The sequence below is a fragment of the Notamacropus eugenii genome, chromosome 3 (genome assembly GCF_028372415.1).
Source record: "Notamacropus eugenii isolate mMacEug1 chromosome 3, mMacEug1.pri_v2, whole genome shotgun sequence".
In the NCBI taxonomy this organism is placed as follows: Eukaryota; Metazoa; Chordata; class Mammalia; order Diprotodontia; family Macropodidae; genus Notamacropus; species Notamacropus eugenii.
Genome location: NC_092874.1, coordinates 9,570,189 through 9,596,944, shown reverse-complemented (window position 1 = coordinate 9,596,944; position 26,756 = coordinate 9,570,189). Strand labels below are relative to the sequence as shown.

Sequence of the window (26,756 nt, the reverse complement as noted above, 5' to 3'; positions counted from 1 at the left end):
GCTTCCCCCTTGGCCCCCGTCCTCGTGGTCTGTCCTCCCGGGCTGGCCCTATCGGAGGCGGAGCGGGCGGGAGGCGGCTCCCGAGGCGCTCTGAGTGCGAGGCTCCGGCAGGCTGCGGCGGCGGCCCCGGGGCTGGGCTACGCTGTATCCTGGGCTGGCTACATTGTATCCTGGGCTCGCTACATTGTATCCTGGGCTGAGGTCTTTCCGAGATCGCGGAGTGGACGTTGGCAGCAAAGTCTCCCGGGCCGCTTCGGAAGCCCCTGGCCGGCCGGCAGCCTGCCCGCTATCGGGCCCGGCGTGCGGCGGCCGCCCCATGGCTCCTCCCAAGAAAGGCGAGCTGACCCAGGAAGAGCAGGAGCTGCTGGAAGTGATCGGGCGAGGTGAGGCCGCCCGGCCCGGGAAAGGCACGGGCACGGGGACGGGCACGGGCACGTAGGCTGCCCCGGAAAGCCAGGGAAAGCGAGCTTTGAGACTGGGGTTGCAGCCCCACCACCAAGGGGGGAAGGTTGGGCCTGCAGGCCGACATGTGAGCGCCCCTGGGTGCCACTAACCCCTCCCCCTCTAAGCCATCACCTCCTGTCATCTTGGGTTGCAGGTTCCTTGCCCCCAAAGTGACCCCCCCCCCTCGCCGAGTCAGAGGAAGCTTCCGCTTCCAGGGCCAGCCAGACCTCCCCAAGCCAAGGTTGCTGCCTCTGGGAACGCCGGGCTCCGCCTCGGCGGGGGCGGGGAGGAGGAGCTCCTCCCGGGCACAGGGGAGCCTGCCTGGGCCAGGCCGGGCTTCCTCCCTTCTCCTAGGCCCATCTCGATCCCGCCCCTCGAACGAGTCGCTGTCCCACCTCCCTACCGACTTGTTCCCCAGCAGACACTGCAGGCCACCTATGCTCTCAAAAGGATGGAGTTCAGGGGCGCCCACACCTCCCCATAGCACTGCCCCTGGGAACTCGGGACCTACTGGCTTCCTAGCATCGTTCTAGGCTCTGGGGAGTGGGTACGAAAGCCGAGGGGGCTTTGTCCTAAAGGACAATTGTTGCAACATAAGCCCAACTGGCCTCCGGAATAGCCAGTGGATCACTGGACAAGGACAAAAATCAAGGCAATGTTAGATCGGGGAAGCACCTGGCAGCCTCTTTGAATGCCAGGAGACCCTCCCATCTGTCTCTTCCTGATGAGGGTGTCAGATCTTCTGCCAGGGCAGCAAACCCCAAGCTAGGGTCACCCAAAGAAATGCCCTAACCCTTTTGGTAAACATAACAAAGAATCAACTTTCCAGAAGAACCCTGGTTGCCAAGTCAAGATTCCCTTACAGCTTTAATGCAAAGGCTAAAAAGACAGGTTAATACCATTAAGGAATCAAAGATTACTAGCTGGAAGGGACCTCAGAAACCATCTGGATCAGCACCCTCATTTTACAGAAGAGGAGACTCAGAAGTGAAAGATTCCCAGAGAGGATCAGAGTGAGTTGCCCAAGGTCACACTGTCAATGGAAGACCTAGATGTGAGTCTTAAGCCCATAACTTCCAGTCTAACACACTTGCAGCTGTTTCTCCTGACTCCAAGAATGGGCCTGGGTCTGTATAGCATGCCCTCATTTTGTAAATGAGGAAACTGAGAGCCAGAGGAGTGAGGTAATTTCGCCCAAAACTTTGGGAGTGGCTAGTCTGAGGAGCCCAGAGAGCCAGAGCTGAAAGGGACAACCCCTGAAGCCATACATTTTACCCCCAGAGGGGACTTACCTGATGCCACAGATATGGTGACCATGTCACTGACACAGTCAACCTCAGAGACAGCATTTGAACTCAGGTCTTCTAGCTGCAGAACCAGCATTCTTTCCACCTTCCCCACCTTCAGGAATGAATGAATGAATGAAGTCTATTACATGACAACTAGAGAGTCAGGCTGGCTTAGTGGATAGAGAGACAAACTCCACTGTTGGAAAACATGCTGCTGATGCATCCCAGCTGGGTGAGCTTTGAGGAGTCACTGAATCGACTCTCCCAGTCCTTGTGGGTGGTGGATGCTCCCTACACCAATAAAATCCTAGGTCCAGAAGCACTCCCCCCAAAGTGCCAGGCACTGGGATCGAAAGACAAAATTGCTGATGTCCCTGAATTCAGGGGGCTCATGTTGTACTGTGAGGAAACAAACATCAGCACAGGTCAGTTGATGTGAAACATATTCACAGTAAGTTCTTCATAACTGGAAGGGAGAATGATCTCCAAATTTGAGGAATGGCCTCTTTTAGGAAGTGACTGAGACTTGAGACAAGTCCTGGTTGCACCTTAGTACTCCCACAGGGACACCATGACAGATCTGGTGGTTGGCCTGGGCAGAGGTGCAAAGGTGGGAGACAGAAGGCTGTGCACCTAGAAAGTAAAGGTACACTCAGGCCAGGCTGGGGATATATACATGGAGAGAGTGGAGGGCAGTTTATAGTGTCGAGAAGAAGGGATTGGATGCTGCTGGAGGGGTCAGGTGCTGGGATGGGAGGCCACAGCAGCTTTCCTGGACTTTTAGATCCTATGGTAGGGACCAGCCTCCAAGGTTTCCAAGCATAGGCTGGCTGTCCACTTGTCCTGTGGTGAGGATTCTGGTACTCTGAGAGCTTGGTCCATTTGGCGTGCTCAGCTTTCAGAGGTATAGTGTGCCCTCCCCTCTCATACAGGTGTGAATGACCTGCCTCCCCTTACCCATGGCAGCACTACCCCCTCCCTCCAGGAGAGACACAGCTGACCCACATTAAGGAGAGTGAAATGGTTTTGAGGGAAGGGAGGAAAGGAACAGTCAGCTCTCTGTTGGGCCCTAAATCCTGGAGTCCTCCCACCCTAGATGTGGGTCACAGCAAAGCCTTCTGGGATGCTCTAACATACCCATCCATTGTTCTGTTTCCAACTGAACCAGGAGATTTGGTGCAACAGGCTGCTCCTGCCTCCCAGCCCTGGCAGTGGGGCCCCTGCCCCCAGGGTCCAAGGACTCAACTGAAGCCCTCTGGGTTATCAGCATGCCTGGCTAATATTAACCTAAGGACATTTTAGTCATATGAATGTTGCCATAGGTTAAGAGGACTTTCTTGGCAGGAATAAAGGCTCCTGCAATGATTTCCTTTTATACCCTGTGCTGTCTGTTCTGCCCTGTCCCTGCCTGCAAAGCCCTGGCCCTTTTCATCTCCAACCCCAGATCAGGTTGGCAGAGCAGAGCCTGCCCTGGGAGCTCTGATGTGCTCATATTTCACTTAGGTCCAGTCACCCCTCCTTAGGCCAGCTGGAGGTCCTTTTAACCCTGGGACTCCCTGTTGATGCCCACCTTAGTGCCTCTCAGAACTCCTAAGTTCAAGAGATCCTCCTCCCTCTGCTACCCAGGGAACCAGTATTAGAGACCTGTCCACAATCATGCCATGCCAGTTCCTTATCCCTTCCTGCCAATTCCTTTTTCATTCTTCTGGGCCCAGCTCAGAAAGACTTCTTTGATTGACTCTCCCTCCTCCAACTATTAGTGCTCATTTCCCCCCTCAAATTATCTCACTGAGAGTGGAAGATCTCCGAGAGCAGGCACTGCTGGCTGGTAGGTTGAATTGCTTTGCATTGTGTTTGGAGGACAAACCAGATCATCTTTGTCATTGTATGACCACTTAAAGGGAAACAGATCCACACCAGATGGAGTCCAAAGGATCTGCTTTTAGTCACTGACTCCCAGAGCTAGGACAGAAGGGATCTAGGCCACCCCAGAGCAGAGCAGGAATCTTACTGGACCTGATACAGCACTGACCAGTGGGCCTCCCAGGATGAGTCCAGGGGATCCCAAATAGATGATAGTGATGTAGCTGATCTAAATCTCCTGCTTTCAGAGAGCAGATAATTCATGCAGAGGAAGGATCGGGGGCTTAGGGAGGCTTGATTTCTTTGCAGCTTGACCTGCCATGCTTTTAACACTTTTCAAGTGGCATTGCTTTGATTTTGGGGGCATTTTCTGCATTTTTTGAGGCCTTAGACTTATTTGTTTGTGGTTCCTTTCAAGGGAATGTCCAGGAGGCCGGCAGACTGTTGGGAAGCAAGAATGTTCGTGTCAACTGTTTGGATGAGGTAAAGAAAAGTTTCCTGCATCTGCTGGGGGCCCACAATTGACAAAAAAATAAGAGATGGAGTTGTTTCCTGGGCCTGCTCAGAATGTTCTCTGGGGTCTGCACTCAGGTCCCCATTCCACTCCAGACTGGCTTAGCCCCCAGAAAGTTCTTGGGCTGATAACAGAGTAGAACAGAAGTGGGGTGAAGCCTGGACATTCAAGGGAATGGTCAGAAATCCTACCTCTACAGTGAGAGTCAGTGGAAAGTGCCAAACAAAACGTTCTTTGTCATCCCTTCCTACTGGCACAGTGTAAGGACATTTTACCTGGCCCTGGTTACAGGTACTGCCAGTGTGGAATGAGCAAAGCCAGAAGCCTAGACAGCTGGCTGGGACCAAAGAGGTCCTGGGGCCCAGTGAGTCCCTTCCTAGAGATAAGCCATGACTCAGAATACAGAAAGACTTGGAGGAGGGGAGGGGAGCCATGGTGCAGCTGAGAAGGATTTGATTTAAAATCTGAGCATGCAGGTTTGATCTGGGCTGTGACCTTGAGAGGTCACTGAACTGGGTCTTGGTTTCCTCTTGAAAATGAGGGAGTTGGACTAGCTAGCTTCATTAGATCATGAACTCCTCCCGGGCAGGGACTGTCTTTTGCCTCTTTTTGAATACTTAATGCAGTGCCTCGCATATAGTAGGCACTTAATAAAGGTTTATTGATTGATTCTTTATTATTTTTGACATTCATTTTAAAAAAATTTTTGAATTCTGAAGTTTTGCCCTTCCTCCTGTCCTTCCCCTACTCGTTGGGAAGATAAACAGTTGTATATGTATGAAGTCATACAAGGCATATTTCCATATTAGCCAGGAAGCACAGAAAAAGGCCAGAAAAATGAAATTCAAAACGTCTGCTTCAGTCTGCATTTAGGATTCATCCATTCTCTTTCTAGAGGTGGAAAGCATTGTTCATCACAGGTTTTGTCTTGGAATTTTCTTGATCAGAGAAGCTACTCTGTGTGTGGAGGTGTGAGTGTATGAGAGAGGGAGAGAAGAGAGCCAACAAGTAGGTAGAATAATCTTGGCTCATTAGTTTTCCTAAAGGCCAGACGGGGGCTCCTCACCATTCCAGTGACTCCCCAGACCAAACGCTCTTTCCCTGGCTGATGATATCTCTCCTATGTCTGCTGTCTCTTGCTATTAGGATATGAGGTCCTTAAGGGCAGCCTCTTCCTTGCTTTTGGAATTGTATCCCCAGCGTTTAGCCTACTGCTTGGCACAGAGGATGGGCTCCATAAATTTGAGAGAGAATGGGCGTGAGCAGAGGAGGGCCTCTAGAAACCACTACCTGGACGTGGGGCAGAGAAGCTGCCCAATGTTAGGCTGCTAGAAAAGTCCAGTAAGAGTAAGGGAGGCAGGAGGATCCCAGACAATGAAGAAAGAGAAAGGCCATGGGCAGCAGGAACTGCTAAAGGGCCTTGGGACATCAAGAGACCCATTTCAATCCAGTGCTTGGGAAAGAAGCCAGGCCCTAGGGGGCTAAGGAGCAAAGTGGCACTTAGGGAAATAAAACCAGGAGTGCTGACTGTTTCTTTGAAGAGTTGGGTGGTAGAGGAGAAGGAGGGAGAGGAGAGGATGCGTTAACCTCGGTGGAGACCAAGTGATCAATAGACACACAGTAAAAGTGTGGCCCGAGGGCAAGAGCTGATGGGAAAGGAGCAGGGAATCCAGGCCTAGAAACTCCATCTGCTGATGGCAAGAGCACTGGTCAGGAAGCTCAGCTGAGCCAAGGCAGATTTAGGGGCAGGAGCGTGGGGATGACTCATCAGAAAGTGAGGGGGCTGAGCTCAGGTTCCTTGGGGGTTTGCGGCCCAGAAGGGCCTTGCAGCTCACCCAAGTCCTGCTTTGATTTGGGATGACATCTACCTCTACACCATGTCAGTAGGGTACCCTATGTAAATTAAAGGGGCAGAGGGGTTGTGTTCTACCTACCAGCACCATTTCTGCTCCCAAGAACAGAAGGACAAGAAGCCAGTTCACTGGAGGGCCTTGTGACTGGTGGGGAAAGGAAAATGAGGCACATCCAGATCTTTCTAGAAGGGCTGCAGTTACAGTGCCCTGATGTCTGGTCAGACTGGCCTGGGGATGGCCAGAGACAGGCAGGTGAGAACTAGATGGGGAGTCAAAAGACCTGGCTTCAGATCTCACTTCCAGAAGTCACCGAACATCTCTGATCCTCATGTGCAGAATGACCAGATCGGGGTTGGAGTCTTTAATTTGGTGACAGGCAAGGTCAGCCCACTGGTTTTCTTGGGGTGGCTTTTCCCTGCTGTAAAAGACATTTCTATATTGTCACCTAGAACCATGAGCCATGACTTGTAGCAGGAGTCCAAGCTAACTACCAATCCCAAGAGTCTTTACTGGCCAAATATAAGATAATTCGATTTTACGGCTTTCCTTGTATTGTCTTTCAAAGTGTCTGTCACCAGGAAGAAAGAAAAGGGCGCATAGGCAGCTGGCTAGGGCTTCAAAGGAAGAGACTCAGTTGTGTTGGTAGAGTGCCAGTTGTGGTAAACTACAATGGAAAGCAAAAATGAACCTTGGGGAGGGTCTGTGTCCAAGGAACTGAGCAGTACTGACCCTAGCTTAGAACAAGTCCACCTCACAGGTCACCATGCCCTGCACAAATAACAGCACACCCATGAGCGTCTCCCTAGTGCCTGACATCTTGAATGCTGTGAATCAGCTCTAGGGTGAATACAAGGTGCCCCACACCATTCCCACCCCAGCACCCTTGAAGTGAATGGATTTCAGTCAGATAATCCACATGGTCACTGTGCTGCTTGTGGATCATCTGGGAATGTGGATGCCATTTCTTGAACCCTGGCCCAAAGCGTTAGTGCCCGTTGATGCCTCACCTATTTCTGCACTTCATGGAGCCATGATCCCCACTAGGGGGTCTGGTCACAATTAGTTCCCTGACTTTCCTCATAGCCATGTATAACTGACCCCTCCCTTTTCGTTGCCTTTCCCCAAAGCACGGGATGACGCCCCTCATGCATGCAGCATACAAAGGAAAAGTCGACATGTGTAGGATGCTCCTGCGCCATGGGGCCAACGTGAACTGTAATGAGCATGAGCATGGCTACACGGCCCTGATGTTTGCTGGACTTTCTGGTGAGTTGGGGGGCTCTTGAGCATTTGTGTTTTGTTTAAATCTTACTAAGGTTTCTTTGATCCATAATCATCCAGTTCTTAAAGGGGTTTTTTTCCTCTACACAAGTGTTCAGCACTGATGCCAGTTTGGGTTTTTCAAAAAGCCCTTAGTAAATTTTTCTGTCTCCTCCCCAAAGCTGAGATTATTTTTTAAAAATTTAAAACCTAATGTGTATTTGGCAAAGTACATGTAGAGGAAATTAGACTTTAGAGGTCACAGTCCAGATGATGCAGCTGAGGCCCAGAGAGGTCGGGTGATTTTCCCAAAATCACACAGCTAGGAGTATCTGGGGTATAATCTTAACCCAGTCCCAGCCCAGCTCACTGTCAGCCTGCACTGCCCAGCAGTAAATCTGGCAAGAGGCCTCCAGTCCTGCTGAGTGAGTTAAATACCTCACACGGGTCATTTCCAGGGGAGGGCAGAGAGGGGTCTGCAGTCGAAGTAGTGGAAGTGCCCATGCCCTGTGAGCCTAACTGATGCCAATTCTGAAACTGCAGAAAGATTCACCAGATAAAGCCCTTCAAGAGCCTTGGGGAAAAGCATTTAAAATTACACTGCTCCTAAGGGTAAGGTACACATGTACTCCTTTCAACTCTAGGAAATAAAGAGATTACTCGGGTAATGCTGGAAGCTGGAGCAGACACGGATGTCGTGAATTCAGTTGGCAGGACAGCGGCACAGATGGCAGCTTTTGTGGGTAATTAGTCAAATACTATCGGTGATTAACCCAGGGGAATGGGGGGAGGTCATAAGAAGGTTTGTTCAACAGTGTCTCCTTAGGACGAAAATCACTTGGCATTTCAAGTGTCCCCTTGATGTCAGCTGTTCATTGCATCCCAGAATATGAACCACAGGTTTCTCCCCTCTCCATGCTGGTTGCTTTGGCTTACTTTAGTGAGATGGGCACACACCACAGGGATGGTGGCGCGGTGGCTGTGGCAGGCTCTTGTACCTCTTAAGAGAAGTAGGGAAGGATGGGAAAGTCCTTAACAAAAGCCACGTTCTTAAGTCAGCATCTTTTCACTCTGCAATTCACCAGATATTCACTGAGCAGCAACTCTGTGCAAACCCTGGTCTGGGCGATGGAAAGACAGAGACCAACGTAACAAACAACCCCTGTTCTCAGGAGCTTACATTCTGCTGGGGCACATAACATGTAGGCAAATAAGTGAAAAAGTGAGAGGCTTCCTGGAAGGAGAAGGCTAACAGCTGGGGGACAGACAAGCCTTCCAATACAAGATGACACCTGAGAGGTGAGCCTGGAAGGAAGTCAGGGATCCTTAGAGACAGAGATCAGGAGGGAAAGGCAGCCTGGACTGGACTGTGGTGACAGGGGGTTGAAGAAATGAGCCTGAGCAAGCCAGCTGGAGTCATATCTCTGAGGACTTCCAACACCAGGCTGAAGTGAGTCCCCAGGAGCTGTACTGAAGGAGACTGAGTGCCTTAGGAAGCTCTTTCTCACCACCAGGAAAATGATTCTCTTAGAGAAATAGATATCCCTGTGGTTGATTCCCTCATAAGGAATGGGTTATGAAGCAGAATCCTTCCCTTGGACTTGGTTCTCCTAGTTAGTGATCATGGAGGAAAAAGCCCAAGTCATAAGACAGCTCTCTCTGCTTTGGTGATGAGCAGTCCGGGCCCAATGTTTATTAATTGCCTTCCCTGGTTCATTTTCCACCCCAGTGAGCCCTAGCCCTACTGGGCTGAGTAGCCTGGAAGGTCAAGAGACAGTACCATTTGAACACAAGTTTTGGAAGTATTTGCTCAACTGGAATGTGCTCAATTAAATGACCCTATTTGGGGGACAGACAGTGACAAGGGTGCCCTAGAAGGGAAGGAGGCAGAGGTTCATTGAGAGAACCTCTAGAGGAGAAAGACTTTTAGAGGGCCTGTCTGGGCAAAGAGACCTTTCCCTGATCTGGTCTTTTCTAATTCGAGAGAGTCAGAGAAGAGGCTGAGAGCTGAATTGGGGAGTCAGAGTGAGGAGTCCAAGCCAAGCTACTTTTTTCATAGGGAACCTTGTTTCACTTCACAGTAAGACAAGTATTTCTCAAGCCAAGTATTTCTCAAGCCCGCTCATCATTCAAGAAAAGGAAAAAGAAAGCCCTCTATAGAGCAAGTAATAGAAGGGAATTAGATTTGAGATAAGGAAACCAGATATGATTGGGGGAGGAGGAGAGGGGGCCTTCCAGATCTTCAGTAAGAGCAAGGGAAAAGCTCATTTCTGTCTTCCCAGTTAAACATTTCATCAAGAAATTGTACAGAAAGCTCTTTTTTCTGGAATTACTTAAAAATCAAGCATATGTTCAGTGGCAGTCTCAGCTGCGTTGTGGCTGCCATGGTGGAAGTCAAAGGTCAGAGGTTAGAAGGTAGTGGATGTGGAATTACTGTGAGCTTCTGGGCTCCTTACCTCCTTTGTGGCCTGTCTGTCATTCAAGCCTTTTGTAGGTGCCAAGCACTGTTTGAGGGACTGGGGACATGAAGGGAACTGGGCCCTGCCTTCAAGGAATTTCTGTTTTGCTGTATGCTATCCTATTGAAGGAACCACGTGTAGACATGCGGGTAAATTCCCCATTTGTATAAATCCGAGATGCTTGGGGAAGTGACAGTGAGAACCAGGCCCTTACACAGCAACCTAGGCTCTCCTCTTAGGGTCGGGCAAGGGAGGCCCCACCAGAACACAGGTAGGGCCTGGGTCTGGCTCCCCAGATGAGGCTTCTCATCTGCTTGTTTTCAAAGGCCAACATGACTGCGTGACTGTGATTAACAACTTCTGTCCTCGAGAGAGGCTGGATTACTACACGAAACCCCAGGGACTCGAGAAGGAGCCCAGGCTGCCCCCAAAGCTGGCAGGACCCCTGCACAAGATGGTCACCACGACCAATCTCCATCCAGTCAAGGTACGTCTGGGGATGCTTGGAGCATCCTTCCTGGTGGGGAGAGGGTATTCTGCCCCTCAGGGACTGGGTGGCAGGGGGTTGAGACTGGTGACACAGGTAAGCAAGCTCCCCCAAGATGGACAAGGCCAGCCAGACCTCCTGACCTTGGCTGAGAAGTGACATCTGACTTTCCAGTGAGCTCTTCCCCTGGCTCTGGCCTTGCAGAATCTCCATGGAGCAACAAGGCAGGAGCTTGGATGCGGTCATCCCAGGGCCAGGGAGGTATCAGGGGACCCCGACTCCTGAAAAACAGAAACCCATGTAGAGAAGCAAGGTCTCTGCCTTGCAAGCGTCATGTCTCTACTACCCAAAGGGTGAAAGGGAGGAGAGTGCAGAACTGGGGCCACTGCTCCAAGTGTCATAGTGATCGTGAGAGCCGTGGCAGCTGCCAGGTCAGGAGCTCACAACCTTCAGGCCTTACCGAGCGTCTCCTGTTATCTTCGTCTTCCAGATAAGGAAACTGTGACTGAGTTGCAGTGCCAGGGAGTGTCTGAGGCAGGGTTCCGACTCTGTCCCTGCCCCTACTAAGCTTGCTGCTCTACGCTCAGAGCTCACATTCCTGTGGGGCCTTTAACATTTGCAATCATTTCACCTGTGTTGTCTCATTTGTGACTTAAAACACAGTTATTCATATTATTATCCTGTTTTGCCAGTGAGGAAACTGAGACGAAGAGTTAAGTGACCCATCCACATTCACACAAGTCATTTTGACTCAGTGTCCAGAGACTACAGCTCAGAGACCCTCAGGAGGCTGGAGCCAGCCTGAGGAAGGCCAGGTTCAGGTTACTGCGGCAGTGCTGAGGAGGGGATTGATGGGATAGGGGCAGCTGATCAGGAGTCCATTATCATAGAGCAGACAGGAGGTGACAAGGGCCTGACTGAGGCTGGGTGCCATGTGCATAGAAAGAAAGGAACCAAGGTGGCAGAAGGTGTGCTCCAAGTGTGGACAAGGCCTCACACCTGATGGCATATTTGGAGGGAGGGAGAGAGGGCAGGCAGGGCTGTCTGATGTCATGAACTGGGGTGACAGAAGAGGCCCTTCTACCTCAAAGATGATGGAGGCAGATACTGGAGCTGAGACAGCTTGGGAGTTGGTCGAGGCCTCAGGGGCAGGGCCTGGAGTTCAAACACAGAGGTTAGAGGTAGCTGAGCTGCTCAATTGTTGGAATAACACTGGGAAGGAGAGGAGGATACCTGGCAGGGAGGGAGGGGTGCAGTGCCTAGAGATGGGGAGGATGACTGAACCAGGCAGGAGGTGAGGTAGAAGATCTGGGGGCTGTGATCAGGCAGAGCCAGTCTTAGTCTCAGAAGTCTTGCTCGTGGATCTAGAAGACTTACAGGCAGCCCCAAGGTCAGTGGTAGGACTACCCCTCTGGGTGGCTAAGGTTACCGGTTATCAGGAATTTCACAGGAATCCAGGCTTGGGGAGCTCAGTCTGTGGATTGAAATCCCCCCAGCATAACAGCAGACGTGGGTAAGAAGAGACAGACTGAGCCAGGGACTGACCTTCATGGGAAAGGAGACAGAAGGAACTGCAGAGCAGCGGGCAGCTGTCTATAGCCTGGGTGAGCCAGAGGGAAAAGGTCATCTCCAAAGCAGAAGAGCAGTGTTGCATTGCTGGCGGTGAGGAATCATGCCTCCCTGGGCCAGGGACGCAGAGACCAGGAAGGACAACAGGGCTTGATGTTCAGTGGTGCAAGGAGATCATAAGAACATTCCAGACAGAGGCCTAGGATGGAGAGCAGATAAGGAGAACGGAGGCTTCAGGGGATCCAGAACATGGAAGGGCTTGGACTGAGGTGGTTGGAGATGTGAAAGCCAAGCCTCGGAATCTGGCATCTGTGAATCTCAGGAATTAGGGTAAAGGAGATGGGAGGGGGTGCATGCCAGCCAGGAATGGGGGAAGCGATCCTTGTCCGGGGCTCCCAGCCTGGAGGACCCTCAGACACCAGGGAAGGAAAGGTTGAGCCAGGAGGTAGATGGGATTGGGCCTCTGGGTCTGACCAGACACCATTCTGATGCCCTTAGCTGATCCCAGGAAGAAGAGGGGTTTAGCTATGCATAGCATATGTGCCTAGTACTTGTGGGCCTGGCATCTGAGGCTTTGGTCTTGATGCCCTTGTATGTGTGGAATTCCTTCAATGCTGTGAAAAGTGGCCCTCTGGCCACAGGAACTGCTCCCTTCCTTGTGAGCCTTTCACTCTACCCCCCACTGAGAAAGAGCCTGCTCTGGGTGCCCAGGCCTCTGTGCTCCCTGGGATGTTGGGGTACTTTGTGTCTGTGTGACTCATGGAGACCATACTCATTCTGAATTCTAACCTTTAAAAGAAAGTTAAATCCCAGTATTATTGACCTGGCCTTTTAGGCAAAGACAAAAAGGTTGATGCTTTCCGGCTGTTTCTGATGAGCAGGAGAATTCCCCCCCACCCCACCCCACCCCCATCTCCCCAGTGGTTTTCTGGCCCAGCTCCTGCTGGAGGCCTTTCCTCTCCAGTAACCAGGGAGGCTCCAGCCTTGGGGATTTTTTTTCAGGTAACCTCATCTCCCAGGATCAAACAAGAGGCCTTAGTCCCTTGGATCAAATTATTTAAAGGCTGAAAACATGATGCTATTACTTCAGAGACTCATTTGTTACAAAAGAGATGAATCATTGGAAGAGCAAACTCCCTATATCAGCTTAGGAGTACTTAGGAGCCACTGAGACTTCTGGGAGTTAGGACTGTATGGGCAGTACCCCACTTCCCAGAATCTCAGCCACCAGCAGACCCCAAGCCCTGCTTGGTTGAGTGTTCCCTCTGCCCCATCCCTCACCAGTGGGCATCCAACCTTGAGTGAGCCAGCTGCCCCCCAGAGTGGCCCATCGCCCTTGGATGCCCCTGACAGCCCTCCAGAGTCAGCCTCTTGGAGCAAGGGGCTCTTTCCCTCCCCACACTCAGGATCCTCTTTCTGCCTTTGGGGTCCCCATAGGACAGCCCTCTAAATACTGAGAAGGAAGAGATCCCACTGCCCTCCTGAAGCCCCCCACAGACACACACCAGGCCTCCTCTTTGAGACCAAACCTCAGCCCACCTGTGACTGGACCTGCTTAGTCTGGGCACCAACATTCTTTTAGCCACACTCTGGAGACCCTCTCTACATCCTTTCCTGGAGGCCTAGGGATGCCACAGGAGCCCTTGTTCATGAGAAATGACCTTCGTTGCTGCTTCACACAGTCCCAGGCCAGCTAACCCCAGACCTATCGCAGAAGCACAAAGCCCTTCCTTTCCCCCACCTCCGTGACATCTTTTCATTGCTACAATCACCATCACAGCCCTGGGGTCATTATGGCAACACAGGTTTCCTTGGGCCCCTATGGGACTCAGGCAGCACTGGGGGATTTGGGCTCCTTGCCCCAAATCTGCAACATATATGGTCAAAGGAGAAAAACGAAGGTATGGCGGGGGACGGCAGCAGAATGCCAAGGAACAGGCTGCTAGGAGGCAAGGAGGGCCTGCCTCTCATCGGCCAGCTGGAGACCCTGGGCCCTTTCTGAGGAAATGGGATCAATAATTATATTTAGGAGAATCTTATAAGCTGCCTGAACTGAGCTTGGATGTTTGAGCCTCTGAGTAGAGGAGAGTAGTAGGACAAGAGAGACAGGAGGAGACAGAGACAGAATAAGAGAGAGAGACAGGGCCATCAGAGCTCTGTTAGAAACTTATCCCTAGCTGGCTTCTGCTGCCATTGTCACTGTATGAAAATATTGAACAAGACCTGCTTCCTAAGGAGATCTCAGTGACAGCCGGTGTGTAAACAGCTTGCTAATTGTTCTCCGCTCAGGCTCACATGCTGGTCCTGCATAGAGAGACTGGCTAATGTTCAGAGGAGAACAACCCAACGCGCCCATCTGGTCAGTCAAGGTCTCCTTTGTACTTATTTGTTCAGCTGGCTGTTTGCCTCAAGTCTGATGTTCTAGACTCATTTGTGCTGGCCCAACACTCTGAGATGTTCTTGTGGCTAGATCTAAGCATTGGCTCTCCCATGAGTCTTTCTAAGTCCCTCTCTTGCATGATTTTCCTTCCCTTGGCACACCACACCTTGTCTCTTCCCCTCCCCCCACCCAAGTTCTCCAATTCTCTCCAGCTGTTTGTACTCTCAAATCCCTCTGAAGTGACTTGGCTGTTTGGTATTTCCTGATGTCTTAGATGTATCCATCTGCTTGAGCATAAGATTCTGGAGGGTAGGGACACTCCCCTGATGAGTAGCACCTTGCACAGTACCTGCCCATGACCAGATTCTGCCAGTACTTCACAGCAAGAAATGGCATCCCCTTCTGTACTGCCCTTAGCCTAAGAGTTCACTGGCCGCCCTGTGTTGGCTCATGCCCAGCAAATCATCCCCAGGTCTTTCGAGACATTGCTCTTAAAGTTTAAAACAGTAGAAAAGGCAGAAAGCCCTCTGTGTCAGTGGCAGGGCCCTCGGAGAACAGGCCCAGGGAGCCCACATGTTCCCCCCTCCCCTAAACTGATTGCATTAGGGTTAGGAACTTGGTTCTTTCTGCCCAAATTATTATCCTGCTAATGGAAGTGATTTTCAGTTTGCCCTTTTCCTCCCTCCCTGCCTCCCCACATGGCCACAAGGGATGGGGAGTCATCCCCAGTACTTCCTCAGAAATCTCCCAGGAATTTATTTGAAAGGAAACTATCTTTACTTTTTTTTGGCAGAATCCTCCCAACACTTCGGACATAGAAGGGCCAGGCTTTGCCAGTGCCCAAAACTTGATGGGGAGGAATGCAGATGAGGGGTAGGCATTATCCATGGTCTTCCTTCCAGGTGAAAGGCAAGATGACATTTTACTTGTTTTCATTTTAAAATTAAATTTTAGGTTTTTTCAGTTAACAAGGAAAGCAAAACCCTTGTAATAAATATTTGGTCAAAACAGGTTCCTGCATGGACCATGTCAAAAAAGCCTCGTACACCCTGAGTCTATCACTTCTGTGTCAGGAGAAGGAGCAGCATTTTTAATCATCTCAGGCGTCATGGATGCTAATTGCATTGATTAGAGCTATTTCAGAATTGTTCATGCATACAAGGTGCTGTTGTATGAGGTGGTTTATCTTCGCTGGTTATCTTTACCTTGCATCAGTTCACGTAAATCTTCCCAGGCTTCTCTAAAAGGGTTCCTTTTGTCATTTCTTATAGCACAATAGTATTTCATTCTATTCATATGTCATGTGTTCAACCGTTTCCCAATTGATGGGCTTCCCCTTAGTTTCCAGTCCTTTGACACAACAAAAGATTCTGTTGTTAATATTTTTATATATCTAGGCCTTTTTCCTCTTTCTTTCATCTCTTTGAGTCTGTTCATAATGGTAGAATCCCTAGATTAAAGGGCATGTACAGTTTAGGAACTTTGTGGGTACAATTCCAAATTGCTTTCCAGAATGGCTGTGAGGTGTTCACTTCTATTTACAATTATTTACATCCCTATAACTATTAGTGGTCTGAAGTGGGTTTTTGTTTTTTATGGCTGTTAATAGCTTGAATTTCTTCCCTTCAAAATTGCCTATTCGTATCTAGTGTCCACTTATCACTTGGGAATGGCTGTTATTCTTTTTTTTAAAAGATGTATTTTATTTCCCCCCAATTACATGTAAAACAATTTTTAAGCATTTTAAAAAATTTTTAGTTCCAAATTCTATCCTGTCTCTTCTTCCTTCCCCCTGCTTCCCTATGACAGTAAGCAATCAGATATAGGTTATACATGTATAATCATGTATCATACGTATCTAATCATGCAAAACTTTTCCATAGTAATCATTTTGTACAGGAAGACTTGATAAAAAAAGTGAAAGAAAGAAAAGTGAAAAATAACATGTTTTAGCCTTTTACTATTCAGATAATATCAGTTCTTTCTCTGGAGGAGGATACAATGCTTCACAGCCAGTCTTGGATCACTGTATTGCTGAGAATAGCCAAGTTATTCACAGTTCTTCCAACAACGTTGCTGCTACTGTGTACAGTGTTCTCCTGGTTCTGCTCATTTCACTTTGCATCAGTTCTTGGAAGTCTTTCCAGGTTTTTCTTAAATCATCCTGCTTGTCATTTCTTACAATCATATGACACAGCTTGTTTAGCCATTCACCAATTTGATTTTCAATTCTTAGCCAACACAAAAAGAGCTGCTATGAAAACTTTTGTACAAATAGGTCCTTTTCCCTTTTATTTCTTTTGGATCTCTTTGAGATGTAGACCTACCAGCAGTATTGTTGGATCAAAAGGTATGCACAGTTTTAAGCCCCTAGGAGGACAAATTGCTCTCCAGAGTGGTTATATCAGTTCACAATTCCACCAGCAGTGCATTAGTGTCCCAGTTTTGCCACATCCCCTCTGACTTTTATCATTTTCCTTTTAGACAATCTGATAGTGTAAGGTAGTACGTCAGAGTTTTAATTCGCATTCCTCTAATCAGTAGTGATTTAGAGCATTTTTTCATATGACTGTAGACACCTTTGATTTCTTTGTCCAAAAACTGCCTGTTCATATCCTTTGACCGTTTATCAATTGGGAAATGACTTGTATTTCTATTAATTAGTCAGTTCTCTATATAATTAAGAAATGAGACTTTTATCAGAGATTCTTGTTGCAAACTCTTTTCCCCAGGCTTCTGCTTTCCTTCTAATTTTGATTGCATTGGTTTTGTTTGTGCAAAAGCTTTTTAATTTTATGTAATCAAAGTTATCTTTTACATCTTGTAATGCTCTCTAGCTCTTGCTTGGTCATAAATTCTTCTTTATCCATAGGTCTGAGCTATTCCATGCTCTCCTAATTTGCTTATGGTATCACCCTTTAATGTGTGTGTGTGTGTGTTCGTCCTTCGTTGCTGAAGAAGACCATGCCATCAGAGAATAATGACATGACTTGCATTTGACTTTGTTTTTTGAGTGAGGGAGGGCTGTGCAGGTCACCAGCCTCACTTCTCCTCCTGAGTCATCTGAATCCAGTAACCAGATATTCATCAGGATGACTGGAGATGACCCAGGATGAGGCAATGGGGGTTAAGTGACTTGCCCAAGGTCACACAGCTAGTGAGTGTCAAGCGTCTAAGGTGAGATTTGAACTCAGGTCCTCCTGACTCCTGCACTGGTGCTCTATCCACTACACCACCTAACTGCCCCATCACCCTTTATGTGTAAATCATATGCCCATTTAGACCTTATCTTGGTGTGAATGTGAGATGTTGGTCTATGCCTAGTTTCTGCCATATTGTTCTACAGTTTTTCCAGCAGTTGTTATGCAGTAATGAGTTTTTGTTACAAAAGCTTGTATCTTTGGGTTTATCATATAGCAAATTACTATGGTCATTTACTATAACGTAATTTGTACCTAATCTATTCCACTGATCCACCACTCTATTTCTTATCCAGGACCAGATTGTTTTTATAATTAGTTTTATAATACAGTTTGAGGTCTGGTATTACTAGATTGAGATGGTTGTTATTCTTAAAGATTTTAATAATTTCCTTTCCTAGGAAATGAGAACTTCATCACAGAAACTTGCTACAAAGATTTTTCCCCTAGTTGACTATTTCCCTTCCACTATCAACTGCTTGGTTTGGTTTGAATGAAAACTTTTAAATTTTATTTAGATAAAATTACCTATCTTATCTTCTGTGGTCCTCTTGATTGTTTTTTTGGTAATGAACTCTTCCTACATCCATAAATCTGAAAGGTAATTCCCTCCTTGCTCCTCAAGTTTTTTTATGATGTGACCTTTTACGTCCAAGTCATGTATCTTATTCAGAGCTTATCTTGGTAAATGGTGTGAGATGTTGGTCTAAACCGAATTACTGTCTTGCTGCTTTCCAGTTTTCCTGGTAGTCTTTACATGGGAGAGAAAGGAAACTACTGAAGGAACTCATTGGAAGACTCTTTGGTTGGGCGGTTGTTGCTTTCTGCTTTGAGCACTCTCTGAAGTTGACTCAAGGCCACAAGTATCCGTTTGATGGATGGCTAGCCTTGGAGTCAGGAAAACTTGAATTGAAATCCTGCCCCAGATACTTGGTAGCTCTGTGACCCTTGACAGGTCTCATTTAACCTTTCAGCCTCATCTTCCTCATCTGTAAAATGAGCATAATAATATCTACCTCACAGGGTTGTTTTGAAGATTAACTAAGTAACCTAAGTATTTATGTAAGCCTAACAGCCTTGTATCAATGCCAGCTATCATCATTATTATAATTGTCATTAAACTATATTCTGAGCCTGCTGATTGGAGATTCCTTCTCACATTTCTGAGTCTGTTGCTGTTTCTTGAAGATTGTGATGCTCGTAAAAGAAAACCCTCTGCTGGCTGAGGTGGACGCCCTGACAAAATGCTACCGTGTGATGGATCTGATCTGTGAGAAGTGTATGAAGCAGAGGGACATGAACGAGGTCCTAGCCATGAAGATGCACTACATCAGCTGCATTTTCCAGAAATGCATTAAATTCTTGACTGAGCGAGAAGAAAAGCTCGATGGTTTCATCAAAAGGTAGGATGAGGGTCCGAGTTGTCCCAGGTCCTTCAGGGAGAAGGGTGGCCCCTCTTCAGTGGGAGGTGGGGTAGAGAGTGTGCATGGCCTTTACCAGACCTTGGGCCCCATTCTTATTCCTCTGGGCCTCAACTCTCTCATTTGTAAAATGAGATGGTCGGACTAGGCAAACTCCCAGGCCCTGCTAGCTACAAATCTAAAATCCTGTGAGGTCTCTGTATCCGCAGCAATGGGGTGTATTGATGGAGGAGCGGTATCATTGCTGGAGGCAAGTTCACAGCTTTTAATAAGTTCCCACCGTGAGCCAGACCCCGTGATAGGTACCTGGAAATGGTCTCTGCCTTCTAGGAGCTCACCCTCAGATGGAGAGATGTGGGCTCATCTTCAGGAGAACCAAGCCCCAGGCTCCACCCTCAGTTATCCCAAAGGCTGGAGCATGGCTCTGCATCCACCTTGATGTGGGTGCTTCTGGTGTTCCAGGGCTGGGATTCCTGGTTCTGCTTACCACCATAGGACCTCTCCATGCTGCCTCAGTTACCTTATCTGTAAAATGAGAATGCTGGAGCAAATGCTGCCAAGGCCCCTGCTAGCTCTGAGACTGTGACCCTTTCACATGGACGGCAGTGCTACATTACCTGCACCTTCATGCCAGTAATTGGTGATGTTTGATAAAAGGGTGAGAGGGATGAGGAAGGGCCTCCCAGGGAAGAGACTTGAAGGAAGCCAGGTGATAGAGAGGAAGAGGGAAGGCTTTCTAAGTACAGGAGAGCTGATGAGAATTCCTGGAGTCTGGAAATGGCATGTGCTATCTAAGGAACATCAATGAAACCAGGGCTAGAGTCACAGAGTATGTGATTGGGGGGGAAGAGGACCGGAAGAGTCAAGAGGGCAGGTTTGAATGCCTAAGAGAAGGGCAGAAATGATGTGGACACTGCCACCACAATTTGAGATGATCACTTTGACAGCTGCATGGAGGATGGACGGCAGTGGGGAGAGAGCTGAGGCAGGCAGACCCTCTTCCCTTCCCCCAGCAGCTACTGCAGTGGTCCAGGCTCAAGGTGATGAGGCCTGCAGCAGGATGGGGCTCTGTCCAAGGAGAGCAGGGGGCCACTGCCAAGTAAAATGAATGGACCTTGGCACCAGATTGGGTTTGGGGGAAAACGAATGAGGAATAGAGGGTGAGCACTGGGTACTGGGAGAATGAGGATGGTGGTGCCTTAACAGTGAGAGGGAAACAGGGGGAGTCCCTTCTGGATGTGTTGAGTTGGAGGTGTCATTTACAGAGGAGGGCCCCCAGGGATCAGAGGGCCTCACAGAGAGGATCAGAAGTGTATTTAAACCAGGTCTTCCAGCTCTCACAGACTAGGTCATGCAGCCTCTCCTTTTTACATGTGAAGTAACAGCCACTGGGAAAGTGAGTCTTTGAATGTATTTGTTTGTTTTTCCTCTCTAGCTTGTTAAAAGGCCGAGACACCGATGGCTTTCCTGTCTACCAAGAAAAGTTCATTCGAGAGTGTATTCGGAAGTTCCCTTACTGTGAAACCACCCTCCTCCAGCAGCTCGTCAGAAGCATCGCCCCTGTGGAAATTGTAAGACTTCCCTTGAACCAGAATGCTGGGGGACAGGTGGGGCTGCAAGGTGGGAGCATCTTGGAGCCTCAGGCCGGGTTGGTTCTTCTGGAAGGGAAAGTGGAGAAGTGTTTGCCTCCCCCTCCCACTTTGATTTGGGCCAGTTGTTCCAACTACCAACTCTGATGTGGAAGGGACCTCAAAGGCCATTAGTGGAATATGGACCCACCCCCAGTGAGAATCTCCACTTATATCCTCTGGCTATGGCTGAATGAGGAAGAGCCCACCACCACCTGAGGCAGCCCCTTCCGTTCTGGGATGACCTGTGTGAGTAGGTGCTGTCCAGTCCCTCCAGGGACGTAGGAAATCATGGACCTTTAAACCTATAAAATGAGAGAGCATCTGATCGTAATCAGTGCTTAGCACAGTTGTCTGAAAGCCAGTAAGAGATGACTAAATGAATGGTGGCTTGGTGGCTGCTTGTTCCCATTTCCTAATCCAAACCTTCTAAGACAAAGGGGTGGATGTTCTATGCTCAGTGACCCATGGTGCCAAGAGATGGGGGAACTCCCCTTCTATAACAGTCTCCAGCACCCTTAGGACAATGATTTTCATATCCTCAATTTTCCTTCTTACCCCTGTACAATCCCTTAGAGCCCAGGCTCTCTTCTTTAGAAAGAACCAAGAGAGGTCTAGCTGTCCTGAATTAGCAAATGTGGTCGCAAAATTGGCTGCATGAAACGTTTTCCAAAGTACTCAAATTCCATGATATTATTTTTTAAATGCACCTAATTAAAATATTCATCCGGCCTTAAGCCCACAGGTGTTGGTTGTGGCTCTGTGCTCTAAGGATAATGTGCCAGTGTGGATTCTATGGTTCGACAGTAGTGATTTCACTTTTGTGATTGTGTTGGATGCTCATATTCCTTTGAAACAGCTAAGATCTCATTGTCCCCTTTGTCCTCTGACTGTGCCATGTGCTGCTTTCCTTCTTCAGGGCTCTGATCCTACAGCCTTCTCTGTGCTCACTCAAGCCATCACTGGTCAAGTGGGATTTGTAGATGTGGAGTTTTGCACCACGTGTGGAGAAAAGGGCGCAGACAAGAGGTGTTCGGTGTGTAAAATGGTAAGATAGTGATCGATTTCAGCAGAACATCCTGCTTGAATGGTAATCCCAATGGATCCCAAGGCAGCATAGAAATTGTGATGGGTCTTTCATCTTGGTATGGGTGTTCCCTCCAACAGGGCACACTACTCCCCATAGATGTCAGTATCCCATGCATACTCTTACGTCCTTTGATAAATCCTCCACAAGGGATTTACCCACAGAGCCAGGGCCCTTCTTGGCCTTGTGCAGATGCTATGAGAGAACTAGGGGTTTCCCCTATAGCTTCCCTTTATCTGGCCAGGGTCTTTCTGACAGCATTCTTTTGTTTCTCCTTAATTCCTTGTTGGTAATATGATATCTAGTGTCTACTTGTAACTCTTAGCATGGTGCTTGGACCATCAAAACTACTTTCTCATTCATTCGTTCGTTCATTCACGGAAACATTTCCCTGTCCATTAAGCCTTGAGTTGATAAAACTACTGTGTTTCCTAGTCTTCTCTTTCTTTCTAGGTTCACCTTCTTCTTGCTCTGAACCATTTGGCAAGTTCTCGCCCCTAATTCCTTTCTTGTTGTCTCTGCTCTTAACCTCAGTCTCTCATTCAAACAAGCACACTTTGTTCTCAGAAGCTCATTGGAACACTGTAACTCAGATCACTGCACATCCCATGCTTTCCAAAGGTGTGTTTAACACAAAGCAGACCTTTAACACATGCTTTCATGTGATAGATGAATGTGTTGTCAAAAATCCAATTTTTCCAGGGAAGAGCAAATTGTGGCGGTGGTGTTCAGGAAATGATTTGAATCAGAAATACCTTCCTTGGTCACTTTCAGGTCATTTATTGCAACCAGAATTGCCAGAAAATCCACTGGTTCACTCATAAAAAAGTCTGTAAGGTGCTGAAGGCAGCATATGAGAAGCAAGAACTGGAGGCAGCCAAAGAGAAGAGGAGGCAAGGAGAAAGAGCGGATAAAGGTGAGCAGGCCTAGCAGATGGGGCTCCTTGGAGTTCTCCAGCCAGCTGAGGGGTGTGGGTGGGCAGTGAGAAGGCAAGCTGTGCTGCCCCAGGCAGTTCGACCCCTGCCCTCACTAGAATATCTGCTCTTGGGGGCCAGGACTGAATCATTTTTCCCTTTGTATCTCTCCACAACTTTGTGTAATGACTTTTTCATAGTAAGTGTTTAGTGAGGGTTGGATGAAATGAAACAACTCGTTTGGCAGCAGCACAGAGGAGAAAAGAGAGCTGTGGCTTGGAGGAGACCAGTGAGGAAAGGATGACTAACCCTTATTCTAGTAACTTATCCTGCTGTGGGGTGACAGGCACAGGAAATGCTGTTTGGGCCTCTGACGTTCGGAGGGGACAATGGCTTCTCTGCTTCCTGGGATGCTAAGCCTGGGATTTTGTGGGTGTGGAAAGTTCCCACTGTGGAAATCCTCTTTACAAAGGCTGCTTGACAGCCCTGTGTAGCTTATCGTCTCAGAGAACTGCCCGGAGCACTGAGGTTCAATGACTTGGCCATGGTCACACAGCCACCACGTGTCAAGCCTAAATCTTTCCGACTTCCAAGCCGGCCCTCTGTCTACAGTTCTAGACTTTCAGTACTCACTTGCTTCCACTTCCTGTCTCCCAATTTGGCAGCCTTGGCATTACCCTCCACCCTTCACTCTCTCTCGCCCCACATGTCCAGTTAGTTGCCAGATCTTGGCGTTTCTGCGGCTCACTGTTCACGTGGCCACCCCCTTTGCTGTGGCCCTTGTTACAGCTCACCCCAACCACTGCAATGGCCTCTCCACTGCTGAGGTCCTGGGTCTGACACATGCCACATGTGACCCCTCGAACCCCTAGGGCAGAGACACCAGCAGAGGGGGTTTTCCCCCAGCTCTCTACACCAGTGAAATCACAGGGAAGGCGCGGTGAGTCGTGTCTGACTCTCCATGGACCCGTTTGGAGTTTTGTTGGTATAGATACTGGAGTGGTTTGCCATTTTCTTCTCCAGCTCATTTTACAGATGAGGAAACTGAGGCAAACATGGTTAAGGGACTTGCCCAAGGTCACACAGCTAGGCAGGGTCAGAGGCTACATTTGAACCTGGGAAGAGGAGTCTTCCTGACTCCCTACCCTTTACTCTGTGCAGTATGGTGCCACCTAGCTGCATGGTGGTATTTCAGCATGTCCCTTTTCTTTTTCACCTACAAAATATAGAGTTTGAACTCCACCTTAAGGGAGGCCCTCTCCTGGAGGTAGTGTGGCCCAGTGGAAGGAGTGCTGAACTTGTACATGCAGCTTTAATCTTGGCATTGCCATTACTACTCCTTTGAACCATGATAAGCCACTCAACCGCTCTGGGCCTCAGTTTCTTCATCTGTAAAATGAGAGGGTTTGCCTCCATGACCTTGGAGGTCCTTTCCAGAAGAAGCTACATGATCATATGAAGGTACTTAACATCTCTTGGACTCAGGTCCTCATCGGTAAAATGGCAGGGTTAGACTGAATGCCCTCCGAGGTCTCTTCTCAAATCTATTCTCCTGTGATCCCAGGAAATGGTTTGTCCAGAACTGGACTGTCCCCAGCTGGTTTCCTGATTGTGATCAATTCCATTCTGCTTGGTCAACCACCCTACCCCAAAGGTGTAGCTGTGAACATATCTATCAGCCCCTGAAAAGGACAGTAGCTCTCAGTTAAATGAGCAAGTCATGAGGTCGATAGAAACGTTGGCACAGGCTGGTGCTCACCATGTGACTTATCTTTTTCCTTAGAAAAAGAACAAGATGTCAATTCAAATTGCTCTAATGATGAGCAGCCAGAAGCTGACCCTGGAGATACCAAAGAAGATCCTACAGATCTGGCCCAGGAGGAAAAGGCAGATGTGAAAGAGGCCCCCCAAATAACCTCAGGGGCAGATGGTGATGCTGGCTTCCAGGACATGGCAGGGAGTGTGAAGGAATCAGAAGAGTAGGGCCCAGCTGGCTCCGTAGCTTTTCAGTATATGAGACAGGGTCTAGCCCTCTTTCCCATGGAGGTATAAGCCATGCGAGGCAGCAACAGACTGTCCCACGTTCCACAGAGCTCACCTTTCATGGAGCTGTGTTCTCCAGTGGGTGCAGGTCACAGCTCACTTGCCCCTTCTCATCCCATGTGGCCCTTATACACATCTCTAGAAACTCCCCTTCCCCCCGGCCTCCATCATGCTAGAGGTCTTCATTTCATGTCTAGACATGATGTGGATGCCAGTGGCACGCCCAGGGTACCCATCAGGCACCCCTGATCGGCTCACCTTTGCCAGGGAACCCTTTGCTATCACGTCTCTGGCTTTTCCTACGTGTCTGTCACTGGCAGTAGGTTACAGCCATGCTCCACCTGGTAGAGTATCTAAATCAGACCAAGAATATACAGACCAGGACAGAGCTTGCCACCATTCGCAGGGATGAAGGACATCACATTTCAAGATATTGGAAAGAAGGGATGCTTGCAAACGCTTGCGGGAAAATCACAGACTTGGTTATTGTCAGATAGGTTAATCAATAAGCACATCAGTGAGCTTTGTCCCACGCCCTCTGTGAAGCCTGGGGACATCAGTACAAAGACGTAGGTTATAAATATACAGCGGTCATCTGACCAGGCCATGTCAGTGCAGGCTGAAGTCCCCTCTTTATGGAATGTATGGATAATGAAGGTGTTTCAAGGGGATCCTGGCTGCAGTTATGGGAAGGGAACACACTGGTTCTCGTCACTACAGCGAACTGCAACCTACTGAAAGCCACCTCTTGCATTTATTAGTTGTTCCAAGTTTTAAGAAAAGCATTGGATTTGCTAGCCACATTCCACACTCAGGCTGCCCTCCTTTGAAAGTGTCTCCCCAGCATGAGTCGGTATTTTATAATATTCCTTCAGAGATGACAGGTGGACCTGATAGGAGGTGCTACTGTCCCGATGTAGCCAGGACACAGGAGCTAGCTGAGGGCATGTACCACCTGCCTGCTGGCCACTGTCCCAGCCGGTCTGAATGGTGCCGTAGATGGTGAGGGTGCCAGGTCCTCCTGCTGGTGAGGGCTTTTATTCTGACAGCACTGAGCATTAGAATAGTGCCCAGCCTCCCCAATGCCCATCACCTCCCTGATTTCCTGAGGCATCGTCCTTGAAGCAAAGCTACCCATGGCACTGTATTTCCCCACTAACTTTCAGCGTATCATAGGAGCTGTGTTCCCCGGGAAAATAGTTTTCCAAAATGGAAGATAAACCGTCCCAGGAGCGTTCTCCTTTCCCACACCCAGTTCCTCAGAAGTTTGGTGTGAGTCTCCCTCCGACGTGGTCCCCTTACTGCTCCAGAGCAAGCCTTTTATCTAACCTACTTGGAAGCAGGAAAGACCCCAGATGGAAAGGAAATGGTGAGACAGGGCTGGCTTAGGCCCCTTCCACTACTTCCTCTTTGCAGCATCTCCCTCATCCTTTCAAAGTCGGGTAGCTTTGCCCATGTACCAGCTATAGAGTCTTCAGAAACCCAAGGGAAGAAAACAAGGTATCATATGGTATTTAAGCAAATGCAAGGGTGTCTCTTGGAGTGATGTTCCCTGGAGTCAGCCTGAGTCTGTGGGATAGTGAGTGGGGAAACCCTGGGAATGGGAGGCAGAGCACCTGGGTTTGAATCCCATCTCTGGTATTATCTTTGTGATCTTGCACAAGTCATTTCATCTGGAAGACTCGGTTTCCTCATCTCTAAATTGAGGTTAGACCTTTCCTCCAAGCCCTTTCCCACCTTTAAAATCCTTGCTGTTGTGACAGACCCAGGAAAATACCATTCAGAGAATGCTTTGTTATGCATTAGTTAAGTGTGACTGCATTTTCAGGTACTATGGGAGGGAAATATGCATGCCAGTGAGTAGTGACCTGATAGCTTTCTTGCTAGGGGGGAGGTGATCACCATGAATGGACTGACCACTACCCAAGCCAGGCTCATAGTTTGTCTTCACTAAAGACCTTCCAGAAAGGTCTTTGGAGCTGCCAAGTCTCAGCGGGAGATCCATTCATATAGCTTGTCTTCTGCACTCTCTTTAAGGATAATCAGTGGAATTCCTCAAAGAATGATTCCATAGGCCAGTTTGGTGCATATAATGTCCCAGTTTCCTCTCTGAAAAGTTTTCCAGAGTTGTGGCTGGGTTTCCATCTTTGTCCTCTGTGTATTTGGGGGCAAATGGGGGCATCCATGGATTCACCCATATTTGGAATGTCCCATTCAGAAGGCCAAGTGAACCTAAGCTGGCATTGGAAGCTATCCGACCTACATTGTGTGGCATCTGAGAGGAGGCTGCCCCTTCCAGTCTCTTGGAAGAATGGAAATAAACATGCCGCCTCATCCAAACAGTA

General features: G+C 48.6%; 1 protein-coding gene across 1 annotated transcript; it reads left to right on the top strand.

The window, feature by feature from the left end:
- Positions 1–50: 50 nt before the first annotated feature.
- ANKMY2 (ankyrin repeat and MYND domain containing 2) lies at positions 51–26,756 on the top strand. The gene is made up of 10 exons (XM_072650825.1): positions 51–383; positions 4,015–4,079; positions 7,091–7,229; positions 7,868–7,966; positions 10,009–10,169; positions 18,507–18,721; positions 20,175–20,310; positions 21,287–21,415; positions 22,229–22,370; positions 24,152–26,756. The coding sequence occupies exons 1-10, from the start codon at positions 317–319 to the stop codon at positions 24,349–24,351; spliced, it is 1,353 nt and encodes a 450-aa protein (XP_072506926.1). The 5' UTR covers positions 51–316; the 3' UTR covers positions 24,352–26,756.

Bases quoted from the DNA above. Each gene is read 5' to 3' on its own strand.
- ANKMY2 (XM_072650825.1), top strand. From the start codon at position 317: ATGGCTCCTCCCAAGAAAGGCGAGCTGACCCAGGAAGAGCAGGAGCTG. The intron at 7,967-10,008 runs GTAATTAGTCAA...TTGTTTTCAAAG, and splicing joins ACAGATGGCAGCTTTTGTGG to GCCAACATGACTGCGTGACT. The intron at 10,170-18,506 runs GTACGTCTGGGG...TGTTTCTTGAAG, and splicing joins CCAATCTCCATCCAGTCAAG to ATTGTGATGCTCGTAAAAGA.